A 21,738-nucleotide genomic window follows, 5' to 3' on the forward strand; every position below is an offset into this window, starting at 1 on the left:
AGTGTTAAAAGAATGATCTCTCCTATCATTATCCTAGGAAACTGAGTTCTCTACCATGAGACAGTTTTACAGCACAGAATGTGGATATTATAAGGCTTCTGGCTTTTCTCCAGTACAGTCAGTTACCCGTGGGCTACATATTTGGTTGCCAAACTGTTTCTTACCGATAGTATCACTGAATCAAAGCATCTCCAAATGTTAGCAGTGAAACAATGGGAGTCCTCAGCTAGACAACCTTGATGAGAAATCAGCAGACACCATGCTGGGCTTCCTCCCTCTCTCCCTCTTCTCCCCTCATTCTATGTACAGTAGAAGGAAAGCCAGAAGCAAGGGAACTGATCCAGTAATCAGTACTCATTGGAGATATTTACTCCCTAAAACTCTAGAACTATGATTATTTTCATGGTCATAGATCTTCTAAAAATGGTTTTATTGGACACTAACAAATAAAAATGTAATTGCTACCACAAGAAACGTGCCTTCTCTGCTTTACCCCAGCTAACATTCYGTGTCTGGAGAAAGATAGAGACTAGTGACACAGTAGTTCAGATTTAAAACTATGCCATGTTACCTCAATGCTCATGAGCCACTGCTTGACAGCTGTGAATGTGTCTTTTGCTGTTATATCATACATCACAATGACACCATCAGCTTTTCTGAAAAACTGCTTGGTAATACTGCGGTACCTGCAAGTAAGAATCTGTTTATAGGTCTCTTCTCTAAGAGAAGCAATAATGTGACAATGTAATTCCTATCTGTTAGACAGTAGCCATCAGGATCCCATTGGATCCCCTCAAGAGTCAGGCAGGTATCTTGCGCATTTATCCCTCTCTCAGCTCAGTTTAGGCCACAGCTATATGAGCTGGTATTAACATACATCTTCCTAAATCAGGGCCCAAAATTTCACCACCACTTAATTACTTACATTTTAAATCCATGAACTATTCATACAACTACTAGAAAACTGCTTTGTAGAGCTTGTCATCTACACATCTTAACATCCAATATAGGTGAATAATACTGCACTGTTTTTATAGTAATCCAAAAAAATGGAGTTTAATTTGCCTGTTCACATTACATATCAAGCCAGCAAAACACAAATGAAAAAAAGAATGGAGTATGTTGCCATGCAGTTTCTTCCAACGTTCTAATCTTTGTAAGGGTTAAATCTGCATTTATTTTGCTTATATATTGACTTCATAATTTCATAAACTAGAGGATGGAGAAGTTGTGATACTGATCTTCACTGCAGATCTTGTTTGAAAGCAGAGGAATATTATAAATTGTGGTAAGTAATCCCATTCTTCCTAAATTATGAGCCCCCTTTTTATATTTAGCAGAAGGCTCAAGAATGACACTCTTACTACCAATGACTGCAACATCAAATAAATTACCTGCAAAAATAGTTTTGGAGAGACAATGTTTGGAAAAGTTTGCTCTGCCTTGTCTAATTCTTATATGTTATTCCCAGTAAGAAGTTGCGTATCTCACCTTCTCCCATTCTCCTTCACTTTAGGCTTGGAAATCACAACAGAAGTTTCTCCGTCACAAAGAGCTCTGTCTAAAGTTAGCAAGACTTCTGGGGTTTTTTGTTTTTGTTTTTCACATTTCCTGTACAAAACCCAAATCATCATCATCCTTGCTTTTAGTAGTAGAAAACTGCAYGATAGGCAAGGAGATGGGGAAGGGAAATCAACACTATAAACTGGAACTTGGAAAGACTGAATTAGAAATGAATTGTTTGGGTGAAAAAGCTCAGTTTTAACTCAGAAGTCATTTTCTGCTATAGAAATAATTATAGAAATAATTCTAGGCACATTTTTAAATCAGCTTTCCTCCTGAAGAAGCTGTATGGTACGAAACTTTGTAGCATTTCAGTGGATACTGCACCAAATCAGGACATGTTATAGATGCCAYGGAAGGTTCCATATTGTGATTTCATTGGCTCTGTTAAGAATATTCCTATATTTGTTCCTCTACTGAGAAGGAAGATTAGGACCCTGCTTGCTAATCTTTAAACAGATACTTCAAACATATAAAATCCTGGAATGTTTTTCTTACCGTTCCTGGCCAGCAGTGTCCCAGAGTTGCAGGGCTACCTGGCTACTATCTACTGTGACTGTTTTCACACTGTAATCCACACCTGCAACAGAAGTACAAAGTAGGTTGTCTCTTTATATGCTCAGTTAGATCTTTGAAAACCCAATCTAGCAAATGGTAATAATACCTGTAAAATAAATTTACACAGTTGAATTAATACATTTTGTAACAGAGACAAAAATTATGTCTCTAATAGAGAAATACAAATTTCTATTAGTCTCTYTGTATAGTCTCTAAGACAATAAGGTCCTATAAGACAATAGGACCTTTTTACTTGCCAAAAGATCTTCAGTAATAAAATACTGAATGGTAATAGAATAACTGAATTTTGAAGAGGCTGTAAGATYAGCAACTTTTCAAATCAAGAAACATGATTCAGGAGTCCATCTGATAGTCTATAGYGGTCTAAGCCATTCAGTCTGGAATTCATGCTGTATAACTTTAGCTGTCTGAAAGTTCAGCATTTTGTCAGAACCAGCCATGTAGACTCTTCAAGGCGTCACACTAAGGGGTCAGTAGAATCTAAGATGAACACTGAAGATGGAAGGGCTGAATAGCTGGAGAATATCCTCTCTGCTACAGCATATAAGAGCTGAGCAGACTATAGTTAGGTTAATCTCTTAACTTTCATGTAGCTAAATGCAAATGAAGCAAATTTATCAAAGTTTTAAAATGAATTCTCTCCCAATTCTTCCCATCAGGGATGACATAAGCATCTTCTGGATATTTATAACAATAATGAGTCTTCAACATTAATCAATCACTGCCTCCTCCTACTGACAACCTGCAATCTATTGTACCACATCATACTGTATCACAGAACAGAATAATAGAATAATTCAGGTTAGAAGGGACTTTAGGAGGTCACCTACCATTTCTYTGGGGCCTTCTGCCACATCAAAGGGATTTACCATTGGCATTAATGTAGAAGAATCCAAGCTTGAATTCTTTCAATGGGTAATCTAGAAATCTGGATGGAGGATATATTCACTAGTTGTATTTCAAGGGAAGGAATTTGAGCTATTCCATAAAAATTTGAGGAATATACTCTTCTCTAGATTGTTCACATTACTTTTGAACTGTCTTGCCAGTCATTCAACTTATAAAACCCGTAGATGTGAAGACTGAATCAAAGCTGTGACAAACACTTTCTTGTCATTGCATTTGTGACATTATTGGATGGCAGCTAAAAGATGAAAAGATCAGACTCATTCCTATGCTTTTCCTCTGGAAGTTCCAGGCAATTGCCCACACTTTATAAGAGCTCAGAGCCACGAGAATCCTACAACCATTTAACAAGTTAACATGGATAGGATGTATCACCAGATGAAGACTTAAATGTAGGTTTCTGGTGTCTAAGTTCCCATTAGAGTGGAAATGTAGTCAATGAAGAACTAGGAGTCTAGGAAATTATTAAGSTCGCAGTGAAGTAGACGTTAGGGTGCCTGATCATATGAATTGCTCTCTTGACTCCTCCGACTGGATTGATGGGGAGGGGGRGGCACATTCAACTGCTTGCTTGTACATCCCTAATGCTATCTGAAAATGCCCTAAGTATTCGGTATATTTGTTTCAATCTGGCTGGACACCCRGGAGACCTACACTCTTCCAAAGCAGCAGCTGGGGGCCAGGCAAAATACCCAGTACCGTTAAAATGAGGGCTAAATCCCTATGCTAAGGCAAGCAAATCCCCCTGGGATCTTCACTGACTCTAACATGAGCTTAGACACTTAACGCACCAGTAGAAATTTGAACTGAGGTGTCTCAGTTTACTCCATATGTCAGGGAGCCTACAGCAACTGTTCACCTGAGTGCTCTTAACTTGTCACAAATGCAAGATGAATCCACTGATTAAAACACCTTTTATTGTGAACAAGTTTTATTTCATAGCTGCTATAGAATAAATAAAGCCTATATACAAACTAAATATAATGAATCTGGTCATTTACAGAAATTCAGCTGCCTTGTAATAATCTGATTATTTTTCGAACCTTAATTACAAACCTGACTTCTGAAAGCTTGGCTTACAACTTCAGGCAATGCATGTATGTTGTAGGTGCTAGTCTTTGAGAAGACTGGTCTAACATATTTCTTTCTTGCTTTATATAATGCTAAATCTTTAAACATAATTCAGGTATGCTACTTTCTCTTTTAGAACAAAATTGGATTCCTTGGAGGGGTGGAGGTGGGATGGTACAATACAGTGCAGTCTAGTGTATAGGATATTAATTGCAAAATAAAGAGATCTACAAGGAAATTCTACTTCAATGAAATCAGTAGGATTTTCTGATTGACTTCAGTGATGAAAGGATTTTGCTACAGGGACTAATCTGAACTCTCTCTGTCAATAATCTCTTCCCAGTTTAGCAGAGTTCTCTTTGCATGTCCTACTACCCTTTTGGATATAGGATTTTACAACATCTGTGCATTTGCATTTTACAATACAGGCCTAATATCAGTAGAAAATGCTAAGTACTGTTGGAGCAATAATAATATTTGTAATGTTTCTTAAACTTACCCACAGTAGCAGATGTGCCTGGGAAAAAACGATCTTCGCAGAATCGCCTTAAGAATGAAGTCTTTCCAACACTTGAATTGCCAACAAAAATAATCTTGAACAAGTAGTCTGGGACAGAGTTTATTCTCTCCTCCTTCAAATAAGAGTAAACATTAGTCTCCAACTGCTCTCACTCTGAATTCTCTTGCCTTTCCAACTTGCCTTGTTTTTAAGCTAATCTGAGGTGGGAAAAATAAAAGCTTTTATCTCATCATGTTCTCCATTACTTATAAAGCAGAATTCTATTTCCTGAAATAACTCAGGGTTTCAGATGATTTCCATGCATCATTCCAGATCATTTGAAGTTGAGTAATTTGGCTCATTGAGATCTGGAGGTATATTGAATACAAACTTTGGTTGAAATTGCACTGAGGAGGCATGAACCTAATCAAAATAGTTTATTTTCATACCTCGAAATCAAAACTATATGCTTCACACAGTTCTGTTCAGTGGTTTCCATCCCATACTACTGACACAGTAGAAACAGCACATCTTCACCCAGATAACAGAAGCAAAGTCATAACTTTGGCTTATGCCATCTATCATCAGGTTCTCTACTACTGTGGCATCAAGAGCTTCTGTAGTACTCCACATTTATGTTTGTTTAAAGTTATGGGGGAGTGGGGAGGGAAGACAGACAAAGAACAAGTAAAGCCCAGTTAATGAGGCTGCTAACGTTCAACTAAGTTTCTGCYATTTAGTTTTTTGAGCAGAAGGAAGAATTATCTGTTCTGCCTATCCATGTCCTGTTTACTGCGTACTAAGCTAAGTAGGTATTTATGTACTCTGTTAAGTAGGCCATTACTCACAAATCCCGTCTCTTTGTATGCAGAATGGCTTGCTTTAGGAAGAATGAGGCAGCATCAGCTAGTTTGCAGGGGTGCCCTAGGTGACTTGCTGTTGTAGTATATTAAAGATGAGAGGAAGTGTGATATRAATTATATTCTTAATGCTACAGGAAGGGGGAGTAAGATCTGGATGCTCCTTTTTTTGCAGTGAAGGAGAGGATAGGAGGGAAGTGGAGGGAAGGGAAGGAAGAGACCTCTGCCAGGCATTTGAGGCATGGAATCCTTGAGACTGTTGACTTCAAGAAGGCATCGGAATTGGACTCWCTGTGTCACAGTTCTTTGAACATGACATAGAATCTGGCCTTGCAAATGTTTTGCACAAATGTACTGAAGCATTACAGGAAAGAGCAAAAACTACAGAGCTACTCTTGAGGAACGAAAAAAGAATAAAAAAGCAATTAGAGTTGTTGTCTTCCTTAATAGGAAAAAAAAAACATTCACTACTCTTAAGTTTTGAGGGCCCAAATAGGGGCACATCTCTTTCAGGGACTGGCCCCTTTTTATAACTATACAAAGAGTCCTCACCTCTGTTGTTCACTTTTACTTAAAAAAAAATGCAACTATAAGCTGATATTAATACACATGCATCTATATAAAGCAAATTTTCAGTTCTGCAGATAAAACATTCCCAGCTTATTAGCTGATTTCCAATAGTGATCATTATGCTGTGACCTCTGTGAATAAAAACAAATTAACATATAAATATCAACTTGGCACAATTTTTGCAGTGATTCTGAGAACAATAACTAAAGAAATGGACTAGCTGCTAGGAAATAGCTTGTCCTTGGTGATCACTCACACCTCAGTGTGCTAAGACTCGCAGACACCAGAAGTCTTCAGCTCTGCTCCCTATATACCAGGTAACCATTTTCCATTGAGATGTATCAAGCCTATTCATGAAAGTAACCCATCTTAATAATCAATCACGATTCCAAAACTGCATCTGAACACTGCATATTAAGTGATTAGTTACTTTATAATCTATTTGAACAAAGTGCTGATGGGAAAATGGAATAGAAGCGGAATGAAAATTTTCCTTTAGATTACAATGCAGTCTGAAAAAGTCTAGATGTGTTGTCTACTGAGTGGCCTTCATATAAACAACAGCCAGGTCAGTAACATACAGCAACACACCTGGCATTCATGCAATTGAACACAAATGTGGAATATGTGGAAAAATACAGTGGTCCATATTTTTTACTGAAAGAGCAGGGGRAGGGGAAATGCACCTCAGTGAGTCTCTACAGGTAGAGATTTTGGACAGGAAATGTTGCTTTAATGTCCATTGTGGTTTCTTTGGGTGTTTTCTGGTTGCATTATGCTCATGTTAACTGTAACCTCTTCTTGTGAGCAACCCATAAGAAAAAAAATGCTTTGCCTGGCAGTTAATTCCAGAGTTGCTGCTGGCCCCCATATGTTGCTGCAAACTCTTAGACATTTTCCATAAACAGCCCTTAGGATGGAAATAGGCTTATTYATTTCTAAAAGGAGAAAAAAATTACATTGGTTCTACTCTCCCTGAAGATGCAGTAGGTCATAAAACATAAGCAGCTAAATAACTGATTGTGAATGAATAGGAAAGCTTATTGCCAGCAGCTAGGAGGGGTCTGAGTTCAGTATAGTAAGGAATGAGATCACAGAATGCAGTGATACAAAGTTATGTAGATTTCAAGAATGCAAATGRTGATGGATTAAAAAAACACAGGTCTTCCTAGACCCTTCCTCTTCCTAGTGCAAAACAGAGAACGACAGGACCTCACTGTAGGCCACAGGACCTGGACGGCCTTTGTGAGTGAGCTACATGACAATGATTACATGGAACACTTTTGCCTCCTTTGCACAAGTATTTCTAGACTGTACAGGCATCTACACATCCTCTGAACAGCAAGACATGAGAGAAGACAGRAAGTGGCTGGAGCAGGAAGGAGACAAACAGGCTGGCTGAAATATGCCCCTGAGACTCCTCGTAAATCACAATGCAGCAAGAGTGGAGTAAGTGCTTTTCTGAAGTTTTCATCAGCTTCAGATAAGGTTTATACGTAGAGCTGCCCTGGGAACACTTACTAATTGGATATCACTCCTTCTGTCTCAGCCATGCTGTCAGGAAAGGAAATCAATGTGCTAGTACTGGATGGAACAAGATCACTTCTGATGTCTAAATTCTAACAAAAAGATTTTTTTTTTTTTATTCATGAAATACAAAGCCATCTGAGAAATTCATCAGGTCACAGCTGGTTTACAGAAAGAGACATGGAGCACTGCCCATCTCTGTGCCACAGAGATGTGGTCAGACACTCACACAGCCTGGGGACCTCCCTGAGCACAGGATGCTGTCAACTGAGTAGTCACTGCTGGGTTCCCCTCCTTCACTATAGCTGGAACTAATCAGCGTTTCCAGCTYGCTCCTTTCAACTGGGTCAGTAGGCCAAGAGAACCATGTAGGGAAGCACATACTTCAGCCCCATATGGACTGAGAGTTTATTAGAAAGGAGTATTATAATGTGGAGGGTGTGGGCTTTTTTCAAACTAAATTTAAAAATGCAATCTAAGAAACAATCCAAACTAAGGATTGGGCCAACTCATTAGAGCTGACATTTCCTAGAAAACAAAGAATGCTCAGTTTTAAATGACCTTTGGAAATGACCTTCCAGCTTATCCTCACAATGTTTCTTTAAAAACTGAAATGAAACATTTTCATCAACCAGACATTTGCTGATTTCTTCTCTCCACTCCTACCTTGCTTTCAGTTGCTTTTGGAAAAAAAAATCAATAAATGAGTTCTGAGGGAAGGTCCAGATTCTATCCAGCTGAGAGGATATGCTTTCAAAGAGTATCATTYCTCAAGCTCAGCAGGCAGGACAGGCAGGTCCTAGTGGGACTTGTTGACCTACTTGGCTTTTCTTTCCCCTAAATCCCATGTCCTAATTTTAAAACATGATACAATAAATAAGAAGTACATATTAAATTAAAACCTTTCAAAGGATGCAAATAGTGACTAATGATTTCAACAGGAGTCAAGCATACACAGTCATAGAGAGTAAACTCATTGTTGTTGTCCAATCTTAAAAGAAGATTTGGAAAGTTYGGAAAAGCCTGAGATTGCTAATTCTCTACTGTAGTGCAAAAGAGAGTTACTATCCCAGAGATTTCACAGTGTTATCCAACTGAGGGGAAAAATAACCAGATGGAATGATTTTACCCTTGACACATCACAGAACCAGAAAAAAACAGTTTCCTCTACCACCTTCCCATCTCCTGTCAATTAGACCACTCCCTTTCTCAAATGCTCCTCCAGTCGTAAGACACAATGATTTTAGTAACACATAGAACTATGTCAATATTTCAAGTTCTGTTTAAGAAACCAGATAACAGATTTTCTATAATAGATATCATAATAATAAACACATTCTCTAAATTAAAATCCTAAATGCATAATAGCATAATCATCATTTGTTTTCAAGCAGTTTCTAGTGTCAGGACATCTTCCCATTAATGAAGTAGTAATTCAGTTCAGTAGCACACCTGTTTGTTGAGAAGGGTCCACCTGACRTTAAGTGAAGGGGAATTCAGATTGAGCTATACACCACAAATCAGGACATCTTGCTACTTTTGACAACAGAACTAAGTTCCTTGTGGTTATATAACATTAATGCTTTGAGAAGGCTTTGACAAACTTCTTTTTATAAATGGAAGGTTTGTTCTGTGCCTCAGATTTTTTTTTATTATTAAGATGTACCAGTTAGAACKTATTATGCAATCATGGTATAATTTTACCATCATTTTTTAGATATATTTGCTTCTTTGAAAAGAACTATATAATTATGACCAAGCATACCTACTTTTTCCTATACCTTAATCTTTTTAATGTATGTTTCAAGAATATAACAATGGATTACTTAATAACAATACTAAAATTAGATCATAAGCACAGCTAGCTCTGAAGCAGTGCAAGAAAGATTTTAGACTACAAAGAAATGTACTTTTCTGCATATCTTTTTATAGATCATTACTGCCTGGGGAATTCATTGTTAACAGTCATATAAAAACTAGAGCTAAAACAAATCTAGATTTCAATTTCCCAATTAAAGTCTTCTCAAATGTTAATTAAAAAGTAGGATATTTGCTCTCATTTTTTGGTAATAAATCTATCCAAGTTTCCAGCTATCGAAGCTGACTCGAAATCATCAAATTGTAACAAATACCATTTTTGGTAAAAAAAAAAAAAAAAGGGGGGGGGGCGGAGGGAGGGAGAACAACTTTTCCACATAAATATTTCAGAGAGAATTACTTCTTTTTCAGACAATTGCTATCCTTGAATGAATCTTCTTCTATCATCTCCCCCTATTATAAGGCGTAACTACCCTGAACACTCAGGGTAGTTACTCATTCAGAATCTGTTTTCTAATCCTCAACAAATCTTTCCAGAAATGAGTTATTTTGATGGCTCTCACTTTAGCAATCATAAAAAGATGTAAGTCCATGCACACATTGTCTGAATCAACCATTTTCCTAGGACTAGCTTCCCTTCTTTCAAAATTGTGTTCAAAATTTATCTGGAATACACTTGCATCTCACTGTTCATGCAGATCAGTTGTCTAATTTGTCAGACTTATAAACAATAAGTTAAATGATTTTAGCTTCTGAGAATAACACATTACAGTATCTCTTTCAACACTATTTCATGCTTTCTAAGGTCCTCTTTCCTTACATTTGACAGTGTTTCCTTCCCTACTGGCTGCCCTCTGGAAGATGATGGTGTATGTTCCATAGATTGTTCTATGTTTTTTTTATTTATTTCCTTCTCAGAAGGAGTATTCTCATCTTCTCCAGTCCATTTGTTCAGCTGCTTATCCACTGGCCTCTCAAGAAGCTGAGGTAGATGATCTTCCTCAATTGATATTATTCTTTGGAGATGTGATGCTTTAGATATTCCTCCAGTAGCTCCAGCATCAGGCTCTACAGAGAGAAATCCGTTTGGCCCAACAGACCCCCTTCTCTTTACTGAGTTACTGAAAACWTCGTCTTCTTCAAATGACTGGCTAGACAGAGATAAAAAATAAATACATCACAAAACCATATCGGGCCTGGATTCTTATTGTTTTATTCTAATGTAATAGAATTTCACCTCCTATATTTTCTACTACTTCAGGCACACACAGTTAATTCAGTCAATTACCTGTCAAAAAGCCAGTTTACTGTGCAAGGTATATGTATGTATAGTGTGGTCGAAGAGAACAAGCATCATGGAGAAAGCTAATAACTTCTGGGGAAAACCTGGACTAGAATTTAAAAAAAATAAGTTTAGCCTCGTTTCTAATTTCATGGACTAGCTACGGTACATTTCTCTGGTGTGGGATATTTTCCCCCTATCCTGAAAGAATAAAACAACTACTTTAGCTAGATCTTTTCTATGTACAATCTAATTCTCTGTTTAGCAGGTAAGAGGGAGCTGGGTGTGCTGAGTGTAGAGAAAAAATTGCTAAGCAGGGATTCAACAGCAGGGATAATGAAAGGAAGATAGATCCAGACTCTTCTCAGATGCACAATGGCTGCAGATGAAAGTTGCAGTAAGAGAAATTCTGACTAGATACAGGAGGAAAAAAATCCCCAGGACAGCACTGGAACAGCTGCACAAAGAGCCTGTGGGATCTCCATGCAGACATTCTGGAATCAACTGAACAAAGCCCTGAGCAACCTGAYTTAAGTTTTTCAATTAGCCCTGCTTTGAACATGAGATTGGATTAGAGACCTCCACAGACCCTTCCCACTTACGTCTTTCTATGATTTTGTGCTGCAAATGCTTTTGCCAATCACGCCTCTGTATTAAACTTCATTAAATTTTATCTCTGAAATTTTGTCCTCCTTAAATTTCATGCATCTGTATCTGCAGGGACATTGTCTTGGCCTCTGTTCCCAAGCGCTGCCATAATCTTCTTTCCAGCTCCCCTCATCCCAAAGAAAACACTAATATTTCACTGAGGTTACCGTCATGTTCCTGTTATTTCAATTTTACAATCACACAACTGAGAATTAAATTCTCCATGTCTTACCAATCCCACATTCTTACACTTTAGCACTGGACTTCTTTCTTCTGCAATAAGAGCTGAGGAGGCATACTCTTTCAGGAGCAGATACTAAGAACATTTTACCACCTCAACATTAGGTAACGGACAAACTTTTGTACCTTCCAGCACATGTTCACACACAGTTTTGAAAGTCTTTTGCCTTTGCAGACAGAACACTTGTTTTATGTGAAACTATGGCCCTTTATTTCCAAAGTTCTTAAAGAGCACATTAATCTTACAGTGACAGACACTTTAGAAATACATGCTTTGAAAAATCCCAAGGCTTAGTGATATCAGAAGGAAATTATAGTGGAAAAAAAAAAAGCATTCTATATCTTCTTTGTATAAGCCTTATAGTATTCAAATACAGAACACTTGGAAAAAGTATACCCTTACCTGTTAGGCAATAACTTGCCCTCTATGTACTTTCCAATGACAGACCCTGATCTTTGCTTCCAGCTGGCTTTTGGAACACCTTTTTGGCACTTCTGCAGAAATAGAGAATTCTTCTCACTAATTAGCTCCTGTTGTTCATTATGGATAATTGCCTTTATTGCAAATGCTGAAATAGTGCAATGACTATGACAGAAACATTGTAGAAAAAAACCTAAAAAGCATAAATGCTTCAGAATCGACACTGATGGACAATCAGAACACATAAACTCCAGATCCCGTAAGAATTAATCTTTGTGAATTAAGTGGAACATCATAAACAGAATAATCACCATAATGTTTTGAAAATAAATYAAAAAAATCTGTGGTGATTTACACTAGCATTTTCTTGTAGGAATAAAAAGACAAAAAGTGTAAACTGAGTGGCCTTAGTTTAAGCCATGGAACTACTGGAACTTCTTTGGAGCCCATTCTCTGCTGCTGGACAAAATGTTAACTGGATCTCTTCTTAGCCCATACCAACAGGCTAGAAGTTTTCCAAAATACTGATTCAGGTATTCATATGTTGTACTGCTATATAAATGTTTCAAGAGATTAGCTACTTTTGACTGAAGAGATTATCTCACTCCCTCATGATTGCATCCTTAGCTTCCTATTATGGCTATTATTAAGGTTCATCTCCCTTAAGATAGCTTCAACCTTATAATTCCGAAAATGTAGCTCCTAAAACATTTTAAGCACCATCTTTTGAGGATATTCTGACCAGTGTTTGCTCAGTACTGGGAATGGAAATGATGGCTATTTACCAGTAAAAATACGTCACGTTCATCTCTGAGATGTTTGTTCCTCTCCCTGCAAGGAGAGAACAAACAAATAAAAGAAACAGTGGCACCAGGAATTTAGCACTAGCTGTCTTTTCTACTTGACATCAGGAGACAAACTAGATAATTGACAATGGAGAAGGCAAAATCAATGCATTTTAATTTGGCATATATACATCCTTSACCATGCTTCATTTACATTCTCACACAGCTGATTTTCTATCTGAGGCAAAGCTCCAGTAGGGCTACGCTGATCAAAACCTGCTGGCATCCGGCCCTCAGCCTGCAGTTTATCAAAACAAATGCCTTAACACATGGAAACCAATTCTAGTCAACATACCTTCATTTACTCTAAATTAGAAGGTTTAAAGCTTTTCACAGTAGATTCTTCATCTCAATGAGGAGAGGGTGTAATGAACACCTTCTCCATCCATCTGGTGACAGCTCTGAAGGTCATTTATGTCCCTTTGAGGGCTACAGTTCTAGCTGGCATGGGAAAGTCTTTCTAAGAAGCATCCAGCTTCCATTCATTAAAAAGGAGAGGTGGAAACAATAAGAAATGGATACTCCAGGCGTTAGCCAGCTCTGATCATCTGCCCAATGCATCACGCAGTRTCATCATCTGTTGCTGACCTGACTATAAAAGAGATTGAGGAGCACTACAACACTGACAAACAGAAACAACCACTGCTGTCAGCTGTTTCTAGATGTGGCCCTACAACCAGGAACAGCGGACATTATACCACATAGAGTGGCCTATGCAGACTCATTTGGGAAATCACAGAATTACAGAATTGGTAAGGTTGGAAGGGACCTCTGGAGATCATCTAGTCCACCCCCCCCCCCCCCCCCCCCCCCGCTCAAGCAGGGTCAACTAGAGCATGTTACACAGGGTTGCATACAGGCAGGCCTTGAATATCTCCAGAGAAGGAGACTTCACTACCTCTCTGGGAAACCTGGTCCGGTGCTCTGTCACTCTCACAGTGAAGAAATTCCCCCTCGTATTCAGGCAGAACTTTCTGTGGTTCAGTTTTTGCCATTGCCTCACACACAGTTGTGTGTCACATGGGACAACTGAAAAGAGTTTGTCCCCATCCCCTTGACACCCTCCCTTCAGATACTTATACACATTGATAAGATCCCCCCTCAGTCTGCTCTTCTCCAGGCTAAACAGGCCCGCCTCTCGCAGCCATTCCTCATAGGGCAGATGCTCCAGCCCTCTGATCACCTTTGTAGCCCTATGCTGTTCCATGTCTCTCTTGTTCTGGGGAGCTCAGAACTGGACGCAGTACAAATACACTGCAAACCTAGCCTCAAACTTTAGCATGGTAGTTTTTAGGTAACTTTTTAATGAAAGTAAATGCAGTAAATTGAAGGCCTGCAGGCAAGTACAATCTATAGCTGTGTAAACTTACTATTGAACAAACAAAAACTAACGGTGTTGCACATTAGAAAGTTGTAATTGCCAAGAATGCTAAATTCTAAGTTCTATCAGTCCCAAACTGTTACAGAGAAAATTAGCTAGCAATATTTAGATGTAATTTTACTAATACACTTATTGGCAGTGTCTTCATTTTGACTGTGCTTCCATTACTTTAGAAACAATGAGCCTTTCAGCAAGCTTCAATGATCCTGTGGCCAGGCTTTTGCTGCTGAGMCAGTTTTGAACAGCTCATGGCTGCTGTTTTACACTTGGTTTCTGGAACAGAGGCTATCCACAACATCAAAACAAAGCACATCTCTCACCTTTACTGCATGCTGCTATATGCAAGGTTTGGGCTGTAAAGGTGCAAATGACATAAGGACATACTGTCTGTTGTACTAAAACATCCCTTTTGCTAGATTTTGTATCATCATCCCAGCATAACTGAATCTATTAATGTATAGCTTTAGAACAATCTAAGAAGTTCTTATAAGTAAGGTTCACATTACCTTAAGAAATCTAGCTGCTTCTGAAGTCCTGATTTCTCCCTCTGTAAGGTTTCTGTCACTCTGTATACTTCCCTATGAMAGAAGAAAATAAAGAAATAAAACTGTTCTAACCATGGTAACAACATTGCTAAAATGCATCCTCCTAAATTTGAGACTGTGTACCTGAATTTGAGACTTCACCGTCTCCAACTCTGTAGCCTTTATTCCACATGAATGGCTATTAATTTATAAAGAAGCTTATTCAGGAGAAAGCCCATGGGATCTGAGCAGTTTGAGTCAGCAGAGGAATGTGTAGAATGGTATAACCGGAGCAGTTAGAGTTAGAAGAAGAAAGTGTAAGAATTAGAGGGATTAGAATTTCTTCATTCAAAGAGCTTAAAATATGCTGGTATTGGGACTTGCATTGAAGGCAGAGAAGACGTACAACTGAAGATCTCCTTACTCTTGGCCATTAAGGATCACATGATGCTTTATACAAAATTAGTTTGTCTGGGATCATATTTCAGATTCATATGTCTACACTCTATACAAGTTCTTTTAAGTTCCTATTCTAAACTGGTGTGCAACCTTAAACACTGATCCACAGTCTCAGACATTTACASTAGTTTTACACCATTTGCTATGACTTAATACAGTTTAGTGCCTGGCCCTAAATGTTTTCTGCCTGAAAACAGGCAGAAAAGCCTGTGAAACCTGAAGTACTTCCTGTGCAGAGTCTGAATATTAAACCTGCTTCAGCACCTCAGGTTTTATTAGATTGAATAGATGTTTAAAACAACACTGCAGATGCAGCTGAGCAARGGTGAGTTCTAATTCCATAAAACATTATTGAATTCAAAGTGCTTTGTAAATGCAGTAGCATTATTCAATCACTGGCAGATTTCCTCTGTAGCTTTAAAACCAGATCATCTCACAGTTTTTGGTCTGGATCTGAAAAGAGAGGTCTTCAAAAAGGGAAAAAACACCTCAAAGAGGAATATTTCTGCTATCTACTTTCAAACTACAAGWCAAACATATAAACTTAAAAATAGTGTTCTGGCACATACTGCCAGATCTTTAACAACTATTTGTCAAAGTTCACTATTTACACCCTCAAGAAAGATTAAATTAGTAATAACTAACCAGAATTTTGCACAAAGGTTAGCAGAAAAAGAATATGACATTTGATCCAATATCATGATCTATATTGAAACTTGCCAAATAGACACAGCTCTGATGTTATATGTAGTTCATTGCTGAAATTTGTTGATTCCACCAAGATATGCAGCATGGTTTGGCATTCAACTACTCTCCACTGGAAGCAATATGCTTTTATACAACCTTAAGCTCTTTTGAAAATGAACTCCATTAGATAGACTTCAGTGAATACATCTACAAATTACAGCTTCATGACACCATGATTTTTGCCTTGTGTAGAATGCCAGAACAAGACAAGTAGATTGCAGTCACTTAAAAGACATYTGTCAAAAATGAACTGTAAATATTTCTTACTGTAAAATTTTTTTGTAATTCAGAGATAGAAATTGAAATCCAAAATATTTAAACTGGAAATCCAAGAAAGATAGTTCAGGAATATCACTATGAGGTCTTGTGTGAGTTGTGATTCAGATGCATAAGTGGTTTTCTATCTTGTTTTTCAGGCTCCTTGGTCAGAAATCATACACTAGCCTTGCTTTCGATGAAGAAAAGAAGCACATCCTGGCTGTCTCATAGCCAGAGTACATTCTGAGAAGTGAGTCCTAGACAGACTTAACCTTGAAGAGGACAAAACATCATGTGCCACAACTGTAACTTTTGTAAAGAATCTTATTGATATTTCAAAACTAAAGCATACTTTTGAATCAAACTAACTGATTTTTAATCCAAAACATCCCTTACAAATAACTTAGGTGACAGAGCATTCACATTTTGAAGAAGTAGTAGAAGATTTTGCAGAAACCAGACATGTTATAGAAAACATGAAAATTATGTGGGGAAAAGTCACCAGAAATGCACTTGGTTTTGTTGGTGGTTTCTGTACATATGATACAAACTTAAGTCACAGCACTGAGTGCTCTGAGAAGGAGATTCACTGGCATGCCAAGCAAACRCCCTAGTACTACAGTAGCTGAAAACCTACATTTCCTTTTCTTCATGTAGCTTTGCTGATTCCTCCTGAAGCATCTGTAACTGTTGTTGAGCCAGATTCAGTTCATGAGAAGTTTTCTGCAGGTCTCTCAGCAGCTCCTGATTCGTCAGCTTCAGCTTCGTGTTCTCTGCTTTGGTTTCTTGCTTGTCACTGAGAAGTTCTGTACACTGTTGCTCTAACTGGAATGGAAAAAAAGACAATACAAAGTATTATAATTCACTGAAGCATTTTGACTTTGAGGTTTTTCAATTTAAGACCAGAAGTTAGTTGAATGGGGACTCTACTTCTATCAAAGCCGGCATATGATGATAATGCATAATAGCATTTTCCTGCTGCACTCTCTTGCTGCTTTGAATACGTTGTCATGCCACCCTAAAACAAAGTATTACACCCATTCTGTGACTGAATTTCAAGCAGTTCCAAAATGCACCAAGCTAAACCACAAAATGATGTTTACAGGGCTGATTAGGAATACTTACTTGACATCCACAACTGCTATTTCAGATTATTTCCCACCATGACAAAGCCAACACAGAATGATTCAGAGTTCTGGTTAAAAATTCTTGTTAGGCTTAATTCTGACAGGAAGTGTGAATTAGAGCTATCACGTTGATAGTCACTCYACAAAGTATATAAAAAGGAAACACATGCCATGAGAAACAGAGCACAATAGTTCCTGCATGTAAGAAACCAGTTCAACCTGTTTCTCCATACTAAAAGAACAAGTTAAGATGAGCAAGAAAAAGTAACATGGACTAAAATTAGGTCATCTCATTTGAAAGAACGCACTATTGACCTGAATGTACAAAAGCTTTTTATTTTACTGTTATTATTGTTAGCAAGCATTTTAAGGGACGTCAAATGTACATTAGTATGAAACAGTCCTTGACAGAATGAAAGAATCTATTCTAATTAAATAAAGAGCCTAGATGCTTCAGGTACCTAGATCTTCTCATCAGAACAGTGGTTTGAGGAGAAGCAAAAAGTGATCACAATGAACTGACAACACTACTAGTCACCACACTATAGGCAAGTGTTCACAGCTCCAGCTGAAGTCCATCTGAAGAACAAGGAGACTCAGGCCTTCCATAAAACTAGTCCCAAATACTGCATTTGTTGACTGTTGTCACAAGTTTATAAACTCATCAGCTAAATCTTCTGAATGTGGCCTGGGCTGACTGAAGTGTTTTGCCCATRTAAAATATATCACTTCCAGTCCATACACCTCAGGTTGCCAATTTTAAATTTGCTTCCTGTTACCATTCATGGAAGCCAAGCTTGATTACAAGTGTCTTCACATCTCTGTGCAGAAGACAAGGATAGCTCTAACCATGGTCCAGAAATGATAAACAAAGTCAAAGGATCTTTTTCTGAACCTGCCTTAATTTAGTCTTAAAGAGGCCAGTCTTCCACTAGCCTTCCAAAGACAGATACAAGATACAAAAGATACATTAGCACCATTTCAGTAAACTCATTCTTCTGTACAAAAAAGACCATTTCTATTATTCGGTCCACATTGCTTGTAATCTCATTCGTAACCTGAGCTGGCCGTAAGAAGCAAGACTGTATTAATCACTATCATCAAGAATATAACACTACACATTAGAAAGGTGTGCAGTGACATGATGACTAGAGCAACAAGGTAAATTCTTAAGTAAAGTAAATTTTAACAACAACTCAGTAGAGTTAATTTTTAAGGTTAATAATTAAGCTGCATTGAGCATTCCAATGCCTTGCATATTTTTACAGCTGCTGTTACTATACAGTAATGGGACGTACTGAACACATGTACCACAGACGAGGCAAGAGTCTGCAGCTGTGATTCTCTAAGACCTTCCTTTTGAAAATGTTGTCTTCAGGTGCCTGTAACTGGGTAGAACTATGGAAGTAGGATAAGATGAGAATTTGTAGATATTTTAAGATATATCCAAAACCTCTAAGATACTCTAAAAAGATGACATCTAAGCTATTTTTCTCATAGCAGCAGTTTTGTATCATTTACCATATTAAAGTCCTTTTCTTGCTTTAAAAAAMCATGGTTTTCATCAGACCACTTCTTTCCACACAAATTGTCTTAGCAGCAAGTGGCAGGTTGCAGGCAGAAATCACACTTATAGAAAACTACAGCCATCTGAAAACTTACAAGGGAGACTGCCCTGGTAGTGTAAATGTAATGGTAACCATCATTCACTACCAGAATCAGAGGTAACAATCTTAGAAATACTAGCTTCTGTGCTTATTCTCATGAGCAAAACAATTATGCTCAAATTATGCTCAAGAGCAATTGCTCATAATATTTAAATCACAGAACACAACAAGAAGGAAAAGAGTTATTTCATAGAGTTTCACAGAGCTCTTTTTTTGCACTGTATAACCAATTATTTATACAACCCTCATGAGTGATAACAAACACTACCTTTAAAGGATTCARTTACAGAGGTTCCAAAGCAATAGAAAGATTCAATAGGTGGCCATTCCCCTGGTACAGAATGTCTTACATCTTACAGATCTCTGCTTATTGGAGCCGCAAATTAAATTCTGTGGTCATCCACTGGATGAAAAGTGATTGGGAGGGACTCTCATGACACACACTCACGCAAAAGAAGATCTAGAGCTCCAAGAGAATTAATCAATTACTATAGATCAAGCAGTAGCTGATGATGTATATACTCTTTGGACAAAAATGTGAGAAAAAACCTCCCTAGTTCGAACTCCAGAGGAAGGATATGGGATTGTCTAATATAAATATGCTTTTAGTTATTGCTGTCCCACAAAGAGACATACATTAAACACTCTTCACACATTCCTTTTGTTCTTGGCATAATTTCTGTATTTTTTTCTCATTTTTTTCTATTTATTCCAGGTGAAGAGTAAAACATTTACACAGTGCTATAAGGATGAGGTTTGTTTTGTTCTCTATGCCTTTCTTAACAAGTCCTATCACTTGATTTGCTTTTGTAAATTCTGCTGAATGCTGTGATGAAGTTCTCATGGCTTTCTCAATCAGAACCCCAAGAGCATGCTCCTGAGTGGCTGCCATCAGCTCAGAGTCCATTATTTTATTTGAGAAGCACATAATCTTACTGCAGTTTCCCTGGCCCCTGACTACTTTCTTCCTCTAATACAAGATTCTGTACCCTGGATGTTATGCTGGCCATCGCCTGTCCTCAGTGCCTGCTTTTGAGACATGCCATCATGCATCTCTTTGGGAACACTTTAAAAGTAGTGTTTGGCAACACTTATAYGGGTTTTATAAAGCAATAACATATTTCTTTGGGAGCACTGCTGAGAATACCCTGTGCTTAAGCTAAGCCATGCATTATGGGAGCAAATAGGCAATTCAAGATAATGGTAAAGGCCAGAAAGCCCTAGTCTAAGGAATCTTGGCCTGCAGAATGCCACTTGTCTTGCAAGGGGGGAAAATTTTGAAGTTAAAACAACTGTGTAGTCTGTCAGCAAACAGTCAGCATGGGATGTCATGTGTATTTCAGTTTCATCAGACAGGAGACTCTTACGAGAGAACCTGCATCTGGAAGTTTGGAAGTTTCCTTTCACATTTTTTATAATCATTTCCACCACAGAACTAATGACACTGAGTTAAAAAAATAATAATAGTAATTAATGCATTTTAGAAAAAGGCATTTGGATTATTCCCCAAACCTACCATAGAAGTTGTAATTTAATCAAGCTACCATTACCATCTAGAAAAATAGACTTATTTTGCAAAGTCTTTTTCCATGCAAGAGGAGGAGGAGAAAGTGTGAGAGAGCTCTGGATAAGGCAATCAGACATGTGGAAGCTAACCTAGTGCACATTGATGCTTAGATGAATGAGGCACTACACTAGAAAATGAGCATTACAAAAAACAGATCTGACTAAGGATGAGTGTCATTAGAAAATTGAGAAACCATTAGAAAACAGAAGAATACGTACAAAGCACTACGTTTAAATAAACTGACTTAAGCCTTCAAACAGACGGAGTAAGTTTCTGTACTAGAAAGTAACCAAATATTGTATGTAAAATTGACAATGGGCATCAATCAGCTGGTTGAATAATAGAAGTTTCAAATGGAATTTCTCATTTAGACCARTTATCTCTCACTGATCACTAATAGTGAATCCTCTTTGTCCAGTACACACTTCCTTCCAATAAAAATAAAAAGGAGCGGTCTCAATTTTTACGGAAGTATGAAGATCCTGTCATTCAATAGTACTATTCTTGAGACTCATGCAAATTCATATGCATGGAGTAGGTGGAGTTACAAACAATAAAGATTACCAATATAGTAGAAAATATTGTAATAGTATTAATAATAAACAATGCAATCCTTAGTAAAGGAAAATATAAAATTAAATTAAAAAATAGTAGCAATACAAAATAACACAGATATTGTCTTATGCTCTCCCGGATAGGCCAGAGAGGTAATAATTGTAATATAAAATTTYCTGATTCTACTGCCAGTACTACCTGATTAGATCAGGCTTAAAATTGAGTGTAAGCATTTGAAGAATTTCTCATTTTTTTACACCATATTTAGAACATAAATATATCAGAGAGTCATCGGTAAGGAGTTTTGGAGAATTTTTTTTGTTTGTAACTGATTGATAATGGAATTTTGAACATTATTATGAAGCTAAAGATTAAAAATTAAAACATAATCATTACAAAATTATGATGAATTATTTCTTATAGTTTCACAGTTAGTTTTAGATTAAAAGTGTCTGATTTGAATAGATGAACAAAGAATAGATTCATTTGTTCTAGTGTTGCAATGTGATTCCTACAGGAATGGAATGTGGCAAACAGCCTCCATAAAATCATATGACTATCCTGATTTACAGTAGTACTGAACAAAGGTAATAAACATCAGGCAGATTTTTTCAAGATTCTTAG

General features: G+C 37.5%; 1 protein-coding gene across 1 annotated transcript in view; it reads right to left on the reverse strand.

The window, feature by feature from the left end:
• The window catches only part of CRACR2A (calcium release activated channel regulator 2A), a 67,160-nt gene that overhangs the window by 8,412 nt on the left and 37,010 nt on the right, over nt 1-21,738 (reverse strand). The window contains 9 exon segments of the mRNA XM_085298796.1: nt 572-686; nt 2,062-2,143; nt 4,619-4,787; nt 4,789-4,836; nt 10,214-10,544; nt 11,967-12,058; nt 12,770-12,815; nt 14,717-14,788; nt 16,836-17,023. Of these exon segments, the coding sequence (XP_085154922.1) occupies nt 572-686; nt 2,062-2,143; nt 4,619-4,787; nt 4,789-4,836; nt 10,214-10,544; nt 11,967-12,058; nt 12,770-12,815; nt 14,717-14,788; nt 16,836-17,023 (1,143 nt within the window).

This window comes from Rhea americana, unplaced genomic scaffold, assembly GCF_003343005.1.
Source record: "Rhea americana isolate MKP2758 unplaced genomic scaffold, rheAme1 scaffold_142, whole genome shotgun sequence".
NCBI lineage: Eukaryota > Metazoa > Chordata > Aves > Rheiformes > Rheidae > Rhea > Rhea americana.